The 16,507-nt window shown below is 38.3% G+C and overlaps 1 protein-coding gene across 1 annotated transcript; it reads right to left on the bottom strand.

Moving 5' to 3' along the window:
- Positions 1–578: 578 nt before the first annotated feature.
- On the bottom strand, positions 579–15,705 carry LOC149036525 (uncharacterized). Its single transcript, XM_089189301.1, has 3 exons — positions 15,577–15,705; positions 5,157–8,878; positions 579–4,856 (listed from the first exon to the last, which is right to left on the bottom strand). The coding sequence occupies exons 2-3, from the start codon at positions 8,870–8,872 to the stop codon at positions 4,826–4,828; spliced, it is 3,747 nt and encodes a 1,248-aa protein (XP_089045427.1). The 5' UTR covers positions 8,873–8,878; positions 15,577–15,705; the 3' UTR covers positions 579–4,825.
- Positions 15,706–16,507: the final 802 nt, after the last annotated feature.

Raw genomic sequence — 16,507 nt, 5'->3', positions numbered from 1 at the left:
AGGTTTTCTAACAAAGGCAACCAGTAATGTAGGTTAGGGAAGTAAGATAACAATGTAATTATTGTTAATTATTGTGGAAGTTGGCAATTTCCATTTAACATAACTGACAGCTGGTTCATGAGAAAATCCATATTAATGTAAGGATTTACTAAAACTTAGTTTGAGTATTAAATTTCTTGATGTTTAAGTTATAAACATGTACATGTATGTATATCTCTTGGTAAGTTTTGTATAGCATACCTTTTATTAAGCCAAAGTTTTAAGCCTCTGAAATTACTCTTTTTCTTAAAACCTTCACATTCAAGGTATTGAGAATTTCTTAGAATTTAAAAAATTGCCATCAAATTCAATTCCCAGAAATTCCCAAGAGTTCCACACTTCTTAAATTATAGGTAGTTTGTAAAGCTGAGAATTCCTAGGGATTCCAAGTCCTCACAAAACTGGAGTCTTCCTTTCCCAGAAATTCCCAGTAATTCCAAGCTTTATAAATCAGAGTTAATTTGCATAGTTGGGAATTTTTTTAGAATTCCTAGGAATTCCTAGGAATTCCCAGAAATTCCCAGAAAACTGGGAATTCAGTTTGCAAGGGTCATTTGCATAATTGGGAATTTTTGAGAATTCCTAGGAATTCCCAGAAAACTGGGAATTCAGTTCGCAAGGGAAGTGGGTGGCAAGAATTGAGCCTTTCTCCAGAATACCTGTCTATCGTTTTATCTTGATGATCTGGTACTCTGTAGGTTTGATTTGATTCAATATCTATTATATCCTGATGATTATACAGTGTCAACCTTTTTGTCAACTTTTTCATCATGAAATACACGACAGAAATCTTGTTGAAACAGATAGCTGTTTGAGTAAGAAAATGGAAGAGTATGCATTGTCATATTTCCTATATCAGTATTGTTTACATTTAGGAATTACCCATGCCAGCACAGGGTCTAGACAAGTGCATGACTATTTTCACATGGGGTTTCCATTTATATGGAAGCCATTGCCCACCTCACAATAACAATAATTAAACTCGTAGTCCATTGCAGGGTTACCCCTGCCAAACAGTACACATATACACCTGGAAGAGGTGAGGCACTTTGAGCTTACTGTATCTTGCCCAAGAACACAATGTAATGCTCCAACACTAGAGACCAAAACTGGACTAATAACAAGTTCAGTTCACCAACCATTCAGCCACCATGCCTATTCCTCTGATCCTTATGATTGGAGTGGAGTGAATTGGGCCAATTGGGAAGGGTGGAACCCTTATAACATTGCATAACCAATGGCAACTTAAGGCAACTTAAGGCGATTTAAGGTCCCAGAGTAGGCTTAGATATCACATGGTTTCAAGGCAATGATGTATGCTGACGACAACCAGCTCTACATTTTTATGCGTAAAGGGAACCGTGCTGTTGCTTTACAAAAAACTCAGTTTGTGTTTAGATGATATCATGATCAGAAATGTGTATTAATGAAAAAGCCAAGCAAACTTTTTTACTACCTGTACCTGTACCTGTACAGCACGTAGTAAAGTCATTCAAGGTCTCATAATCCCGGTTTTATACGTCAACTTGAAAACTCACACACATACAGATTTCCTATAAACCTGTGGTTCAAGCCTGCGATGACTTCAAAATTTTGATGCACACCTCAAAAGGATAAGAAATAAATTTCAAGTTCCTATTTATTCAGTTTTGGTTAGTGAGATAAAATTGAGTCAAACATTCATAAGATGACAGGTTCAATAAATTTTTGCTTCTAATTTATAAGGTTAACCTACCTGGAACAATCACCTTCATGCACAAATTAGACCAGGTTTGTATTTATAATGCACAAAAGAACTCTCTGTGTTGAGAGCGTAGGCTTTCCTTTCTTCATTGATTTTAAAGAAATACTGAGGTTGTCATCTTTCCACAAGCTTATTGGAAAGTAAGATTGAATGAGACTGATATTGACTATGTTATTTGAATAAATATCCAGAGGAGGATAAAAACTAAAATATGGCACAACTCTCTTATTTTAATTTTTTAACCTGTAAAGCTAAGGCATTTATATTATTGCTGTGTGCATCATGTGGATGCCAATTAATTTAACTTTCTTGCATCAAAATATAAAAAACTTTTCTCTTCCTCTATGTGCCTTAAACATTACAGGGGAGGAGGCAGGGCAAAGTAAAAACATGAATTAAAATAGAAGGGCCTCCATTAATTTCAGTCCTAATTAAAGGAGGATCCTTGCTTTCCAGATCCCGACCCTTCAACCCTTTAACTCCCAAGATCTCTTTAGTAATTCTCCTTACTGTCTGCCATACAGTTCTTGTGATTTTAGTGTGGAGAATTTTGTATTGGATCAACTTATAATCTCCTATCTGGTATTTTTCTTCATTCTCATCACTTGTCTGCTTGATATTGTATTAATATTGTAAGGAGAAATTCTGTCTTGGTCACACGTGGGAGTTAAAGGGTTAAAACTCACATATTTTGTGACCAATTCCTTACATCAATGTTTAGATTGGGTATGAGCATTGGCAAGAAGCATCATGCATTAATGAAAGCTTGAGCAAGAGTATTTAATACAATCTAAATAATAATATTACATGTTACAAAGTGATAACTTTCACACTCCACTTTGATGGTTGGTTGTTTATTATCAAATTTTGGCCTCCGGATATTTCATTTCTAGTGCTCTGATTGTTTCACTCATCTTGGGTAATCAAACGCAAACGCCTCTTCCATGCATGTAAAGTAAAGTAAAATACCCCAAAATCTGCATTTAACATTAACGTTTTATGGTCTAGAAAAAGTGTAACTCTACCAAAACAGAAAGAAAAGACTATCTACAAATTTCAGAATGACTTCTAAATTTTGCGCGGAAAATTTTCATCGAAAGCTTTTGAAACAACTGTGAAAACTGCTGCGGGATAATTAGACGAGAGCAAAAAGAAACAAAAATTTATTCAGCAAACTGATTACTACTGTGGGGGAGGGAGGGGGTTAGGGCGTGTAGGCTGGGGTAAATATTATTGATCTTCTCGATTCATAAGAGTACAAATGCAACGCTGACATAATAATGATGATGGTAATAATGAAATAATGAAAGTTTCTTAAGCGCCATAACTGATAAAACCATAAGCGATAAAATCCAGAGGCTTTTCTTAATTTTTTCCCTACAGGGTCAACGCACCTCCTACGGGTCTTTTATGTTGTGTTTTACTTTTATGTAAAGATTAATCTCGTCAGCACCGAAATGACTCATAACGTTGTGAAGTTGTTCAATCAAGACTCTGAGAATTGCCTTCCGTGTTGACCGCAGATGATACAAAGGGGTCAGTGGTTTGAAAAATAACTCACAGAAAGTTATCGAAACAAACGCGGCAAGAATTATTTCTTTAATTTCCTTTTTAAAGCACAGTTAGGTGGGGAGGGAAGGGGGGGTTAGAACGTGTAGGTTGGGGTAAAAACGAGAATTTCCCAATGCACCGATACTCATAGTTCAGGTATTATCTTACGGAGTTCAACACCCTCAGAAACAGTTACAGGAGGAAAAGTGCAGGACACCTTTACAGGAACACGTGACATGGTCAAACCTTTTTTCGCGCAGGTAATCACTTATTTATACCTCACGTTTTTATTTTGAAATTGACGTAATTTACTTCAAATAAAGGGATGAAAAGCTCGTTTTGCTCCCATAATAAGGTATGATCATTTGTCGCTATAACTGTTGATACAAAGATTATTATTTGATACTGGAAGTAATATCTGACGCTAGCATACTAATCACCAGAACTTCATCGCCAGATTTTTTTCAACTATAAGATGAGTATTAAGGAACATGGGTCGAGGTGAAACGGTTAAAGAAATGCACTGAAAAGCAATGAGAAACAAAACAACCTTCTTGCGATCATGGTGTTTATTGATGTTTTCTGCGCAAGAAAGCGTCAGTGGACCGCATGCAGACACCCCTACCGGTTGCATCCTTCATCCCACCACCTTGCCGCCTTAACAATGAACAACAGTGCTATCCATTTTACTCTGTAACCTGGTTAAAACAAACGTTGACGATATTTTCTAAAATTTCTATCCAGCTGTCTTTTATTTTAGCCTCTTTGGAATCACTACGTAATCCCTTGAGAAAAATTTCCCAAAAAGAGAAAAGTGTATAAAATGTGGTAAAAACAAGAATATTTTGATTCCCAAAACAACATTTTGACAACTACCTGACTTGAAAACGATTTAATTACCATGCAAATATACATCATCTCAAAAATTAATGTGTGTAAGTGACTTGTTGAACCAGTTTCAAAATATAGCTGCCGTAATTTTTCTTCTTTATAGTAATAAAATTCTTGACCTTGATAGCTTCTCCATGGTCCTATTTAGAAATCCATGTATTTTTCAGTCTTTTAAGCACTCAGAAGTAGTACTGGAACTGACCAAAAGAAATGGTTTCTGTTGAGATTTTATATCAAAAATGTAGAATTCTGTTCATAAAACCTGACAAAAGGATTTGAGAGAAAATCCTGTAAGACTCAACTGGCTCGTTTTTGATGCTTAAACTACTGTTTTAACTTTCCTGATTTCACTTCGCTTAAGAGCCTTGCGTCAACAATGTTTCGTGCTGATTGTCTCAGCCGGAAAAGATAATTTTTGTGCTGAAAAAAAAATTTTCTTAAACGTAACCAATACTTTCTTCTGAGAAGATCGGAAAAGAGAACGCAAAAAATTGAAATTAATATGCTTAATTTGAGATTACCCTCTCTTTAATTACACAATGAAATAACGGATAGAGTATTTTCTCTACTTATTTTATTTGTTTATCCATCTAAAAGTCTCTAAAGTCTGTTTCCTTCGAGATCTTCTTTCCTGTAACAAACGTAAAAAAAAATTATAGATAACTTAATCAACATATCTTAAATAAAGCAAATACAGTTATACCAGGTGTAATAGGAAGATTGACAGAGAGGCGCTTTCGAGATTCTATATTTTACACCTAACTGGGAGGATAAATTGTTACTCTTTGAAAGAAGCGAAAAAAAGGTATAAAACTAGCCTTGGTATTCAAGGTAACAAAGGATCCCCGCTGACAGTCAGTGGCCGATAAATCATAGCCACCTTCACATCTTATATTAGCTTTGATTTGTAAAAGTAAAATAACAGTCTTACCTCTGCGCCCCAAACTCAAAACTCACGTCATCTCCAATCAGCGTAAATGAAGCCCACTCAGACACTTGGGTCAAGCCGTTTTTTCTCATCCACTTCATCGCCTGATGAAGGGATTCACTGGCACTTTCTCCTTCAACAAGGTGTTCGTAGAACCGACTCATCAGCTTCTCTGTTGCTGGGTCGGGAATGGCCCACAGCGCAACCAACACCGAGCGAGCACCGGATCCTAAGAACGCACGGGCAATTCCTATAACTCCCTCGGCTCTTATCTTTCCATTTCCACTGTGACAGCAGCTAAGTACCACCAGTTTAGCTCTGACTTTCACTCTTGAGACATCAGCCATCGTCAATAAGTAATCTTCCCGTGGTAGGATAGCGTCTGGACTGTTGGTAGTAGGAATGGGGGAGAGGGCAATTTCTCCCCTTTCGGGGTCACCATGGGCAGCAAAATGAATCAGGCTCACCGAACCTATCCGCTCAAGTACCGCCTGCTTTGTTGCTTCCTCTTGTACCAGAGCCGTAACGCCCACTAGTTGTCCGACCATCTTCGCTTCCTTTTCTGCACCTGGCAATGGCCGCAGCCCATTAACCTTAGGATTGCCTATGATCAAGGCACCAGTGTTGCTGTGATAGTCATCTGGACTATCTTGAATGATCTTGAGTGTCGTCAAAGAAGGAATGACACGGATCCTATGAGTCTCCGACAGGTATTTGGCTCCCTCCTTTTCACTCAGGGCTGCAAAGGGAACTTTGTACAAACTGCGGTCAGGAACGATAATGACTTCAGCCTCCTCAAGCAGATCATAAACGGGGGCAATAAACATTTTGTAACACATACATAGACTTGAAATGAATTCCTTGTCCTCCTCCTCCAAGAGTCGCAATCTTGGTGAGCCCTTTTGTTCGGGTGAGAGAGGTTGCAATTCAACCACATTTAAAGACCTATCTTCACAATCTTCAGTGGGCAAAATGCCAAGCCTGCTGAAATTATCACCCAAAATTTTACTCAAAGGCAAATCTTTGGGCAACCCAGCCTGAACTAGATTCTCTTCTACTGATATTCTTTTATAGTGAGGGATTCCACTTGTTTTGAAGATCCACAAATGCACATGATTCTGAAAATAAGAAATGTACAGACAAGTACAGTTATTTTTCTTTCTAAAAATGTTTTCAACGCCAAACCAAGATTGTGGATTAGCAGAGATGTGCGTTTTAACCGAGTACTTCTCTGCCATCAAGTCTGATAGGCCTCTAGCTCGACCCAACTCCTCAACATAAAGAGCATCTCGAACATTTCCGGTGTAACAAAGCAAAGTACTTAGCAGCTTGTAGAGATATATTCCTGAGTCCTCCAGAAATGATGTTTTGAACTCATCATTGGCACCCAGGGAATATCTCAGGTCGTCATACGTTCCAATGCACTGACGAAGACACGAAAGGGAGTCTTTGATTTTGTTTTGAGATAAATACAAAATGGCGTACTCTTGAAGAATTTGGAGCGTTCTTCTTCTATCTCCAATATCTTTTGATATGGATAAAGCTTTCTTCAAGCATACTTCCGAAGATTCATAATCTCCATCAGTTCTACACACAATTCCAAGGTTTGCAAGATCTGCTGCTTCCCCTTCCTTATCGCCAATTTCAGTTCTGATAACGAGCGCTTTTTGCAGATACTCCTTAGCCGTGTCACATTGCCCGCGCGACTGAAACACAATACCTAGGTTTCCGTAGTCAGCTGCTTCTCCTTTTCTGTCATCAATCTCAGTTCTGATGACAAGCGCCCTTTGAAGATACTCTATAGCCTTGCCGTATTGCGCAAGCGAGTGACACACAGTACCTAGGTTTCCATAGTCAGCTGCCTCTCCTCTTCTGTCGCCAATCTTAATTCTGATGTCAAGCGCCTTTTTGATATACTCTCTAGCCTTGTCATATTGCCCGAGAGACCTAAACACAGTACCTAGGTTTCCGTAGTCAGCCGCCTCCCCTTCTCTGTCGCCAATTTCAGTTCTGATGTCGAGTGCTTTTTTAAGATGCTTTATAGCCTGTTCGTATTGCCCGAGAGACCTAAACACAGTACCTAGGTTTCCGTTGTCAGCTGCCTCTCCTTTTCTGTCGCCAATTTCAGATCTGATGACAAGCGCTTTTTGGATATACTCCTTAGCCTTTTCATATTTCCCGAGAGACTCAAACACACTACCTAGGTTTCCATAACACGATGCTTCTCCTTCTCTGTCACCAATTTCTGATTTGATGAGAACTGCTTTTTTGTGATACCTTTTAGCTTTGTAATACTGCCCGAGCGACTGAGAAACAGTACCAAGGTTTCCATAATCAGCTGCCTCTCCTTTTTTGTCGCCAATTTCAGTTCTGATGATAAGCGCTTTTTGGAGATACTCTTTAGCCTTGTCGTATCGGCCGAGACACTCAAACACAGCACCTAGGTTTCCATAACATGATGCTTCTCCTTTTCTGTCGCCAATGTCAGTGCAGATGACAAGCGCTTTTTGGAGACTCTCTGTAGCCTTGTCGTATTGCCCGAGGGACTTAAACACAGTACCTAGGTTTCTGTGGTCAGCTGCCTCCCCTTCTCTGTCGCCAATTTCAATTCTGATGTCGAGCGCTTCTTTGAGGTTCTCTTCAGCCTTGTTGTATTGCCCGAGCGACTGAAACACAGTACCTAGGTTTCCATAGTCAGCCGCCTTTCCTCTTTTGTCCCCAATGTCAGTGCTGATAGCTAGCGCATTTTGGAGATACTCGTTAGCCTTGTCGTACTGCCCGAGACACTCAAACACACTACCTAAGTTTCTATAACATGATGCTTCACCTTTTCTGTCGCCAATTTCAGTTTTGATGGCAAGCGCTTTTTGGAGATACTCTTTAGCCTTGTCGTATTGTCCGAGCGACTGAAACACAGAAGCAAGGTTTCTGTAATCAACTGCCACTCCTTTTCTGTCGCAAATCTCAGTTCTAATGCGAAGCCCCTTTAGGAGATACTCTTTGGCCTCGTCGTATTGCCCGAAAGACTCAAACACACTACCTAGGTTGCTATTACATGATGCTTCCCCTCTTCTGTCGCCAATTTTAGTGCTTATGACTAGCGCTTTTTGGAGATACTCTTTAGCCTTGTGGTATTGCCCGAGAGACCGAAACAAACTACCTAGGCTTTCATAACATGATGCTTCTCCTCTTTTGTCGCCAATTTCGTTTCTAATGGCAAGGGCTCTCTCAACATACTCCTTCGCTTTTAGGTTTTCGCCAAGTTCATACAACATATTTCCGAATCTTGCGCAGGCACTTGCTTCTTCAATTCTTTCACCAGTTTTTCTCCTTATATTAACTGCTTTTTCGTAAAGCTCTTTAGCATCTGTAAACCTGTTTTGACTGTCAAAAATATCTGCTAGAGCTATGCTTACATCTCCCTCTTTTACTAAGTCACCAGACTCGCTGTGTAAGACAAGCAGTTTCCTGCCGTATCTTTCCGCACTTACGTAGTCAGACACATGACAATAAGCGCTGAAAAGAAGGAAATAGAAGGTCTTTTCTATTTCGCCTTTGCTGTTTTGATCGGTTTCATTTAGCAAAATCAAACATTCGCTGCATATCTCAATGGCTTTCTGAATGCGATCTGAGTTGAGCAGGAACAGGGCAACCTGTTTGGCGATGTTCATGAAAGCTATCATGTCTTCTTCTTCATGTCGTAAGATTTCTATTGCCATCCTCTCCTGTTATTAGGGAAACATTATTATTAATAACACAAGCTAAGCAAATGATTCGATAATCTGCATTCATAATGAGACACTACAACAGGAATCTATATGTGAAGTTACAAAAACGGGCTGGGTCGATTACACCTGGAAACTTTTGTAACGAGCTGAAAGTGTTAGAATTCACAATATCGACTTAAAGCAAAAATTAAGTGGGGAAGAGGAGTGGATAAGTGCAACTGGAGCACATCAACAGATCACCTTCGGTGAAACTTTGAAAACGGACTGTCTAACTGTAATGCTGTGAAAGTCAGTTGTTAACCAAGTGATTTTTGATCTAGCTGTTTCGTTTGTTTACCTTATTAAATAACAAAAATGACGCGCGCTTGCGTAATGGTCGTGTATCGGGGGGTCTCGTTATCAATTAGGGGTTTTTGAAGGGTCGCGAGTTTCTTAAAAAACAACGAGGATGTTTTCTAGCCGTGGATCACTAAGTAATGAGCTTACTTATCTGAAGTATATGGCTGAAAACGAATCTATTCGTAACTGATGAGGATGATTGCCAAGATTTGAGGTGCCAATGGTTTGACAAACTCGATTTGTCACCTTTCATTTTACTTAAGTTGTGATTTCTGCAAAATTAATTTCGTAATTACTACGATGTTGACTATATAGCTGTTGGTTTTGAAAGTCAGACAACAAAAAAACAAATTTTTCCCAATATTCCGAAACTTGCACTGTCACAGTTTTTCCGGGTATCCCCATTTTTTGGGTATCCAGATCACTTCTGGGTATCCCCTCCTGGCTATTACTTTTAAAGTGAAACGGCAAAAATAACGGCAGTCGGGACTTTTCCCAACATTCCAAACTATTCGATGAGTCGGCCAACCCTTACCGTGACTTTTTTTTAAAATAATGGATTAACACAAACTTTTAATTCATATATTTAATTATTCATAACCTCAAATGTGATTGTGCATTAGCTGCTTCATTTTTCACTAATCATTCTGTACAGTTGTAATCGTACGGTTGAAGCAGCCATCATACTAAGTCCACTCAGTTAAATCCACCAATCACGAAATTGATCACAATAACCATAGCAACAACCACTTATCCTGGAAAAAAAACTGGGGGAATTTTCAAAAAGGAGTAATTAATTTCTTTACATATTTTCTCTACCAGATGTAACTGATTTCTCGGAAATTTTCAATCACTCGTACTATTACAAACCGAATTGGAATCCACTCGGCCCTATTACCATTATCAATCATAAAAATTACAATTTCCTCGATCGTGATTGGTTAAAAAAACTCCCATTATCCACTTATTCACTTGCCAAGTTGTTATCAGGTAGTTTGTCATCCAAAAATTTGTTATCGGACAGTTCAATAAGTCAATCACATCCTTATTTGTAGTTTAGATCAACCAATCAAATGATCAAACAATTTTTCAGCGTAGAAATGGGTTTTTGTGGAAAGTCTGATATGCAATTGTTCACTCGCTACTAACCGTAACTCAGGTGTAGACACTATTGGGAATAAGTAACTTTGATATGGTTTTTTATGATCCAAACAGAACTTAGGATTTTACTTATCACGTCAGGAAACTCGAAAAATATTTGCCCTCAGTCTTTTATTTCTCTATAGGCGACTTCTTTACATTTTCAGCGATTAAGGAGTGCCTTTATTGCGTAGCTTGACAACTAGACAACGATAATATTATTGGAAAAAAAAGCACCCTCATAACTCAGTATTCCACTTCCAGTTTTAAGCGCTTACGGTCTTAGCCCAACATGAAAGATACATCTCAGCGAACCTTTCCATAGTCGATGAGGATGATTGGTAAGATGTGAAGCCACAAAGATTTAACGAAGTCGCTTTGTAACAAATTCATTTTACTTCGGTAGAAATTTAGATTGATAGGCTCAAGAGAAATATTCACAAAACAGCATTCTTTTCAGGCTTTGCCATTAAAACGTTCCTCATGCAAAGCTACTCAAAATAACAATCGATTGTTGCTTATTACTTTGTAGAAAGAAAGCTGTAAACCCCTGTAATAATCACTTCTACTTGTACTTAACCGGTTGCTGACTTCGTAACGGATGCTTTTGAAAGTGAAAAGACAAAAACAGCCGGGACTTTCCCTACATTAAAAAAAAAAACCGCAGTCGTGCAACAATTACCGTGATTGTTTTGTTATTCAGATAAGAACCCAAAAATTTTCAAAACATCCTGAGGGTATATTTTTAAACGACTTTGAATATATGAAGGTTATATATCTGAACTGCAGATAAAGACGTGAATGCAATCTTTGTAGTCATAAACACTACTTGAGCAGTAGTGAAAATAAGGCCTGAAAAAAATTCAGGCCTGTACGGGATTTGAACCCATGACCTCTGCGATACAGGAGCAGTGATCTACCAATGGTTTTAGATAATAAAACCATTCTTTACGATTATTTATTTCTAACATATTAAATCGTTTGTTTGTAATCCTTAAGCTGACATTTTTATATAAATCTAATCCACAAAAGTTTGCCTGATGGCCAGCATGTTGACTTTGATCATGATCTAATTATCAACTTCCTTTAGTTCCCCACAGAGAATTATAACATCTTTCAGGGTAAGCACGTGGTGTCCTAGACTGACCTCTCTTCTATCAGTTTCTCCAATTAAACAATGCTTAACAATCTTAGCTAATGAGGTTGAAATATATCGTATAAAACCGTAAAAGTTTGAAGAAAACAATTTAACGGTGGAGATATAAAGCATTCGTTCGAAAAGTACGTAAGTTCTATGTATGCAATTACAGTAAATTTAAGTAAGTTTCAGTTTCTCTGAGAAAATGAAAACATCTCTCTTCGCGAGCGCGCAGCGTCATAACTTATCATGTTATGCGAGGCTGGCGCTTCAACAGACAAAGAAACAAATTATGGCCTTAAGAAAAATATATGCTGTAGAACCCGCCGCTAGTATCCAAAGATTTAAGTGAAGGTATCTCGACCACGAAACGCTTGTGTTAAAGAAGAAAAAGGAAATTTAATTCGAATCCACCGCGATCTCTGAATCGTTCGTTGAACCCTCCTAAAACAAAATCAAGTTAATAGCTAATGCAGCTCATAGCCACTGGAAAACCACGTAATGAAGCACCCCGGATTTCCTATGATATCAGCGAGGGACAGTCCTCAACAAAAATAAAGGTCTGAAATTAGTTTTATGATCATCAATTTCTCGAAACGTGACATAACTACATATTGCAAACACAAAGATCGAAAAATTAGCTCTAAAATGACAAAAGTTATATCAAATTACCCCAACTTTAAAAAATTGTTTCTTTGAGCTTCCGAACAACCATTGGACATAACAAGATTAAAATCCATCGCATTCTCTTAGTGTGAGAGAGATTCGTTGGAAGTGCAGTTTTCGAGCTAATTTTAGCCTTTTACCCTAGGGATTTGATGTGGGGGCTCCAATACCCCAGGGATTAGCCGGGAGCCCGAGCTACTTTGGATTCTTGAACATGTTACCGACCCTAGTAAACCGTGAAAGTTCGAAAGAAATCGGTGAGGTGAAATGTGTCACGCCTGCCCGGTCCTCTCGTGGACAGACTTTTAATAGTTCCTGGACAGGATAGGACAAATTAGCTATCATTTTAGCCTTTGCGCTTGAAAAGTTACATATGCCACAAGTAACTGTACCGGTTTTGCAACTCACCCTTTTATCACGAATGATGTAATTAAATATGGAAAATGAAAAGTGTTATTTCTGTTGTCAATAGGGAACGTAAGGCTTTAGTGTTTACCCCTTTGAAGGGTGTGATTTTCATCACAAGATCAATCACACTACAACCCTAGTTTCTTTCTTTAAACGCTAAGCTATCTTTGCGTGAAAATCGACTCCTTGTCTTCGTGAACTTTTCACTTTCAAGCAGGAGTGATTTGCATGATTGAAGCCAAAAATGCTAAAAAAAATTAAGTGACTGTATTTTGGTTTGGCACGTCACACTTTTCTGAAATGAAACATCTTACTCTGTTTAACGGGAAACGACAGGTTTCGGTGTTCATCCCTTTGGAACAGTTGCATTTGCATCACTAGATCGATCAGATCGAGAGCACAACTAAAGCTTCTGTCTTTAAACAGTAAGCTATCTTTGCATGAAAACTGACTATTGTACTCATGAACTTTTCATTTTCTTGTGGGTGTGATTTGCACTGATCGAAGACAAAAATAGTAACTGTTATAATAGATTGAAATAAAAACGGATGGATTGGATCGATAATTTGCTCGAAAATAACCACATCACTGGTCTTACCTTTGAAGGCGTTAATCCAGTGACCGAAATATGGCAACGAGCAAATGACATTAGAGAGAGAGGTAGCTTGACTCTCAGTAATAATCAATACTTATACTAAATAGTTATACTTATTTCTTTTGACGAGGGGAGAGAGGTAGGGGAAATGGACTGGACTACAGTTACTGCGTAGGATCCGCGCTGAATTCTCCCAACGGCATTTTTGGCTGCTTTAACCTTTTTGTTTCCTCTTTTCCTAAGACAATTGTAAGAAACTTGCAACTAGAGGGAACTAACACCGAGCGATAATTTGAACGATAAAAATTATGTGCGACTGGGCTTCTTCCTTTTCTTCGAAATATAACAAATAACTGCAGGCCTGACAAGCTTGCTTCCCATTTAATTTAGTATTGATGTCAACATTACGTGATTTCTCCAAATTCGGGGAAATTTCATTTTCCAAGGCTTAAAGATCAAAGTCAAACAACTCGCATTTGCGAATTATGGGCTCGCTGTGGTAGAAGGAGGGTCTCAATGGGGTGATGGCTTTTACGGCTAACGGTTAACACTTTGGCCACTTTACGACTAACGATTAACATCATTCCATGAGTTGTGGCAAAATATTTTTGTCGCAAGCTATTACCAGGTAACGAGCTCACTTATCAGATGAGTGTCACTGGAAACGAATCTATTCATAGCTGATGAGAATGATAAATAATTTGTGAGGTCACAAAGCTTTGCGACGAATTCATTTCACTCCGGTGGCAATTTTTGTACATGACATGACTTAATAGTATCAGGACAGGACATGACAGGGCAAATTAACAATCATTTTTAGCCTTTGCGATTAAAAAGTTACTCATATCACAAGTAACCGTAAGGTTAAGGCTTAAGTTACGGTAAATCTACTAAAAAAAAAATACAAAATTATCGATGTCGCAGCTGATACTTACGAAAGTGAAACGACAAAAACAATGAAAAACATCTGGACTAATGTTAAAAACACGTAATACTGTTCTGCACGTTTTTGACCGTTTAAAAGATAGAGAAACGTATGATTGTCATTTTACCAGTAACCTGATGACGTGATAGAGGTAAAAGATTGCGATCTCCCTTCTTCCACATTTATACAGGCATTTAATTATGAGTTTGTCACATAGCAATGACAAAAAACTTAGATTTCAGAGTGAACGTTGTTTTAGTTCATTTGAAAGCCTATAACAAAGCCTCCCAACCAATTTAACGGCTGGGCTTAGTAGACCACTTGCATCTGAAGAGTAAGCGCAGTGATCACTTACACTTCCTCCAGTTCCTCACGGAGAATTATAACATCTCCCTTCGTGAGCCCGCGGTGTCAAAGACTGACCTCTCTTCCTATACGAGACCTTAGTACTTTCAAAAAAAGCGAACAAGATCACGTGAATTACCAATGAAAATTATGGACACTGGAAAACCACGAACTGTAACACTGCGAATATCTTCTGACATCAGTAAAGGACAGTCTGCATTATAAATATGTCGTAATTTAGGATTGATTTAGTTTTTGATCACGTGATTGTGGAGACCATCAGTTTCTCAAATTAAACAATGCTTAACAATCTTAGCGAATGAAGTTGAAATATGTTGTATAAAACCATAAAGGTTTGAAGAAAGCCATTTAACAGTGAAGATATGAAACATCCATTCAAAGGAAAAGTACGTTTTTACTATGTATGCAATTACAGTGAATTGAAGTAAGTTTCAGTTTCTCTAAGAAAATTAAAATATATCTCTTCGTGAGCGCGGAGCGTCATAACTTATCTTCTTATGCGAGACTGGCGCTTTGATAGAAAAAAAAAACAGATTACGGCCTTTAGAAAAATATGTACCGTAGAACCTGCCGCTAGTATCCAAAGATTTAAGTGAAGGCTATCTCGATCATGAAACGCTTGTGTACAAGTAGGAAATTCAGTTCGAATCTACCGCGATCTCAGAATCTTTCGTTAAACCTTCCTAAAACAAAGTCAAGTTCATAACTAACGCAGGTCATAGCCGCTGAAAAACCACATAATGAAGCACCGCGGATTTCCTTCAGCGAGCGACAGTCCATACCATAAATAGAAGTCTGATTTTAGTTTTATGGTCATCGATTTTTCAAATTGAACAATATTCAGTAGCCTTAGTTAATGAAGATAGATTATACGGTATAGAGCCACACAGATTTGAAAAAGTCGCCGTAGAACCTATTTATTGCACCGTGCTGGCGATTCAATCGCGCCATCTAACTCTAACTAACTCTCCAAACGAGGCATAACTATATATTGTAAACACAAAGATCAAAAAAGCAGTTACTGGGCTTTGCCGTAAGATCCTTATCTCTCTACAGTTACTTAATAACTAAAGCTGATAAAAACCGAGTGACTAGAAAAGATTTTCAATCGCACTTACCAAGATGCTGACAATGCGGCTGATGCTTTGAAAATCAAATAACAAAAATAACAGTGTGGACTTTTCCTAATCTTCAGAACTTCCTCTGTCACAGTGTTTTGGGTATCCTGATCACTCGTGTTTTAGTTTATTCTCTACCCCCTCAGGGGCTAATGGAAATAAAAAGAGAAAGTTTTAATTGCATATTTTTTGTGTGTGTGCTTGTATGCTCGTTCATCATGTCCTATTTAGGTCTACATTTTCAACAGTGAGTGGTCATATGATGAAGTGCTTATTAAGTGAGTTTGGTTGGGCCGGACGGGAAAATATATGGCTCTCGGTCATGAAGCAAGGACCTCGCTGCGCTGGGTCCGTAGATCATGTTTTTACGTTACAGTTTTATCATCAACGATGTAATTGAACATGAAAAATGAAAAGTGTTATTCATTTTTTTTAATAAGGAACGTCAGGCTTTAGTGTTAACCCCTTTGAAAAGTTTGATTTTTATCACAAGATCGATCACAGTACAACCTTAGTAAGTTTCTTTCTTTAAACGGTAGGCTATCTAAGCGTGACAATCAACTCCTTGTCTCCGTGAACTTTTCACTTTCTAGCGGGTGTGATTTGCATGATCGAAGCCAAAAATGCTAAAAAAAAACTGACTGTATTTCAAGTTGGCACGTCACACTTTTATAACTAATGATGGGTTTGAGCATCCAAAAATGAAACATTTTACCCTGGTTGACGGGAAACGTCAGCCTCAGTGCTCATACCTTTGGTATCGATTGGAGTTGTATCAAAATTCATGATGGGTTAGGTTCTTCCCTGTCTTCGAAAAATAACAAACAATTGCAAGCTTGACAAGCTTGATTCCCGTTTAATTTAGTATTGATGCCAACATTACCTGATTTTTGGAAATTCGGGGAAATTTTATTTTTCAAGGCTGCGCTGT

This window comes from Pocillopora damicornis, chromosome 12 (assembly GCF_964200805.1).
Source record: "Pocillopora damicornis chromosome 12, jaPocDami1.2, whole genome shotgun sequence".
Lineage (NCBI taxonomy): Eukaryota > Metazoa > Cnidaria > Anthozoa > Scleractinia > Pocilloporidae > Pocillopora > Pocillopora damicornis.
The sequence above is the reverse complement of the archived record's forward strand: the minus strand, read 5'-3'. Positions and strand labels throughout refer to the sequence as shown.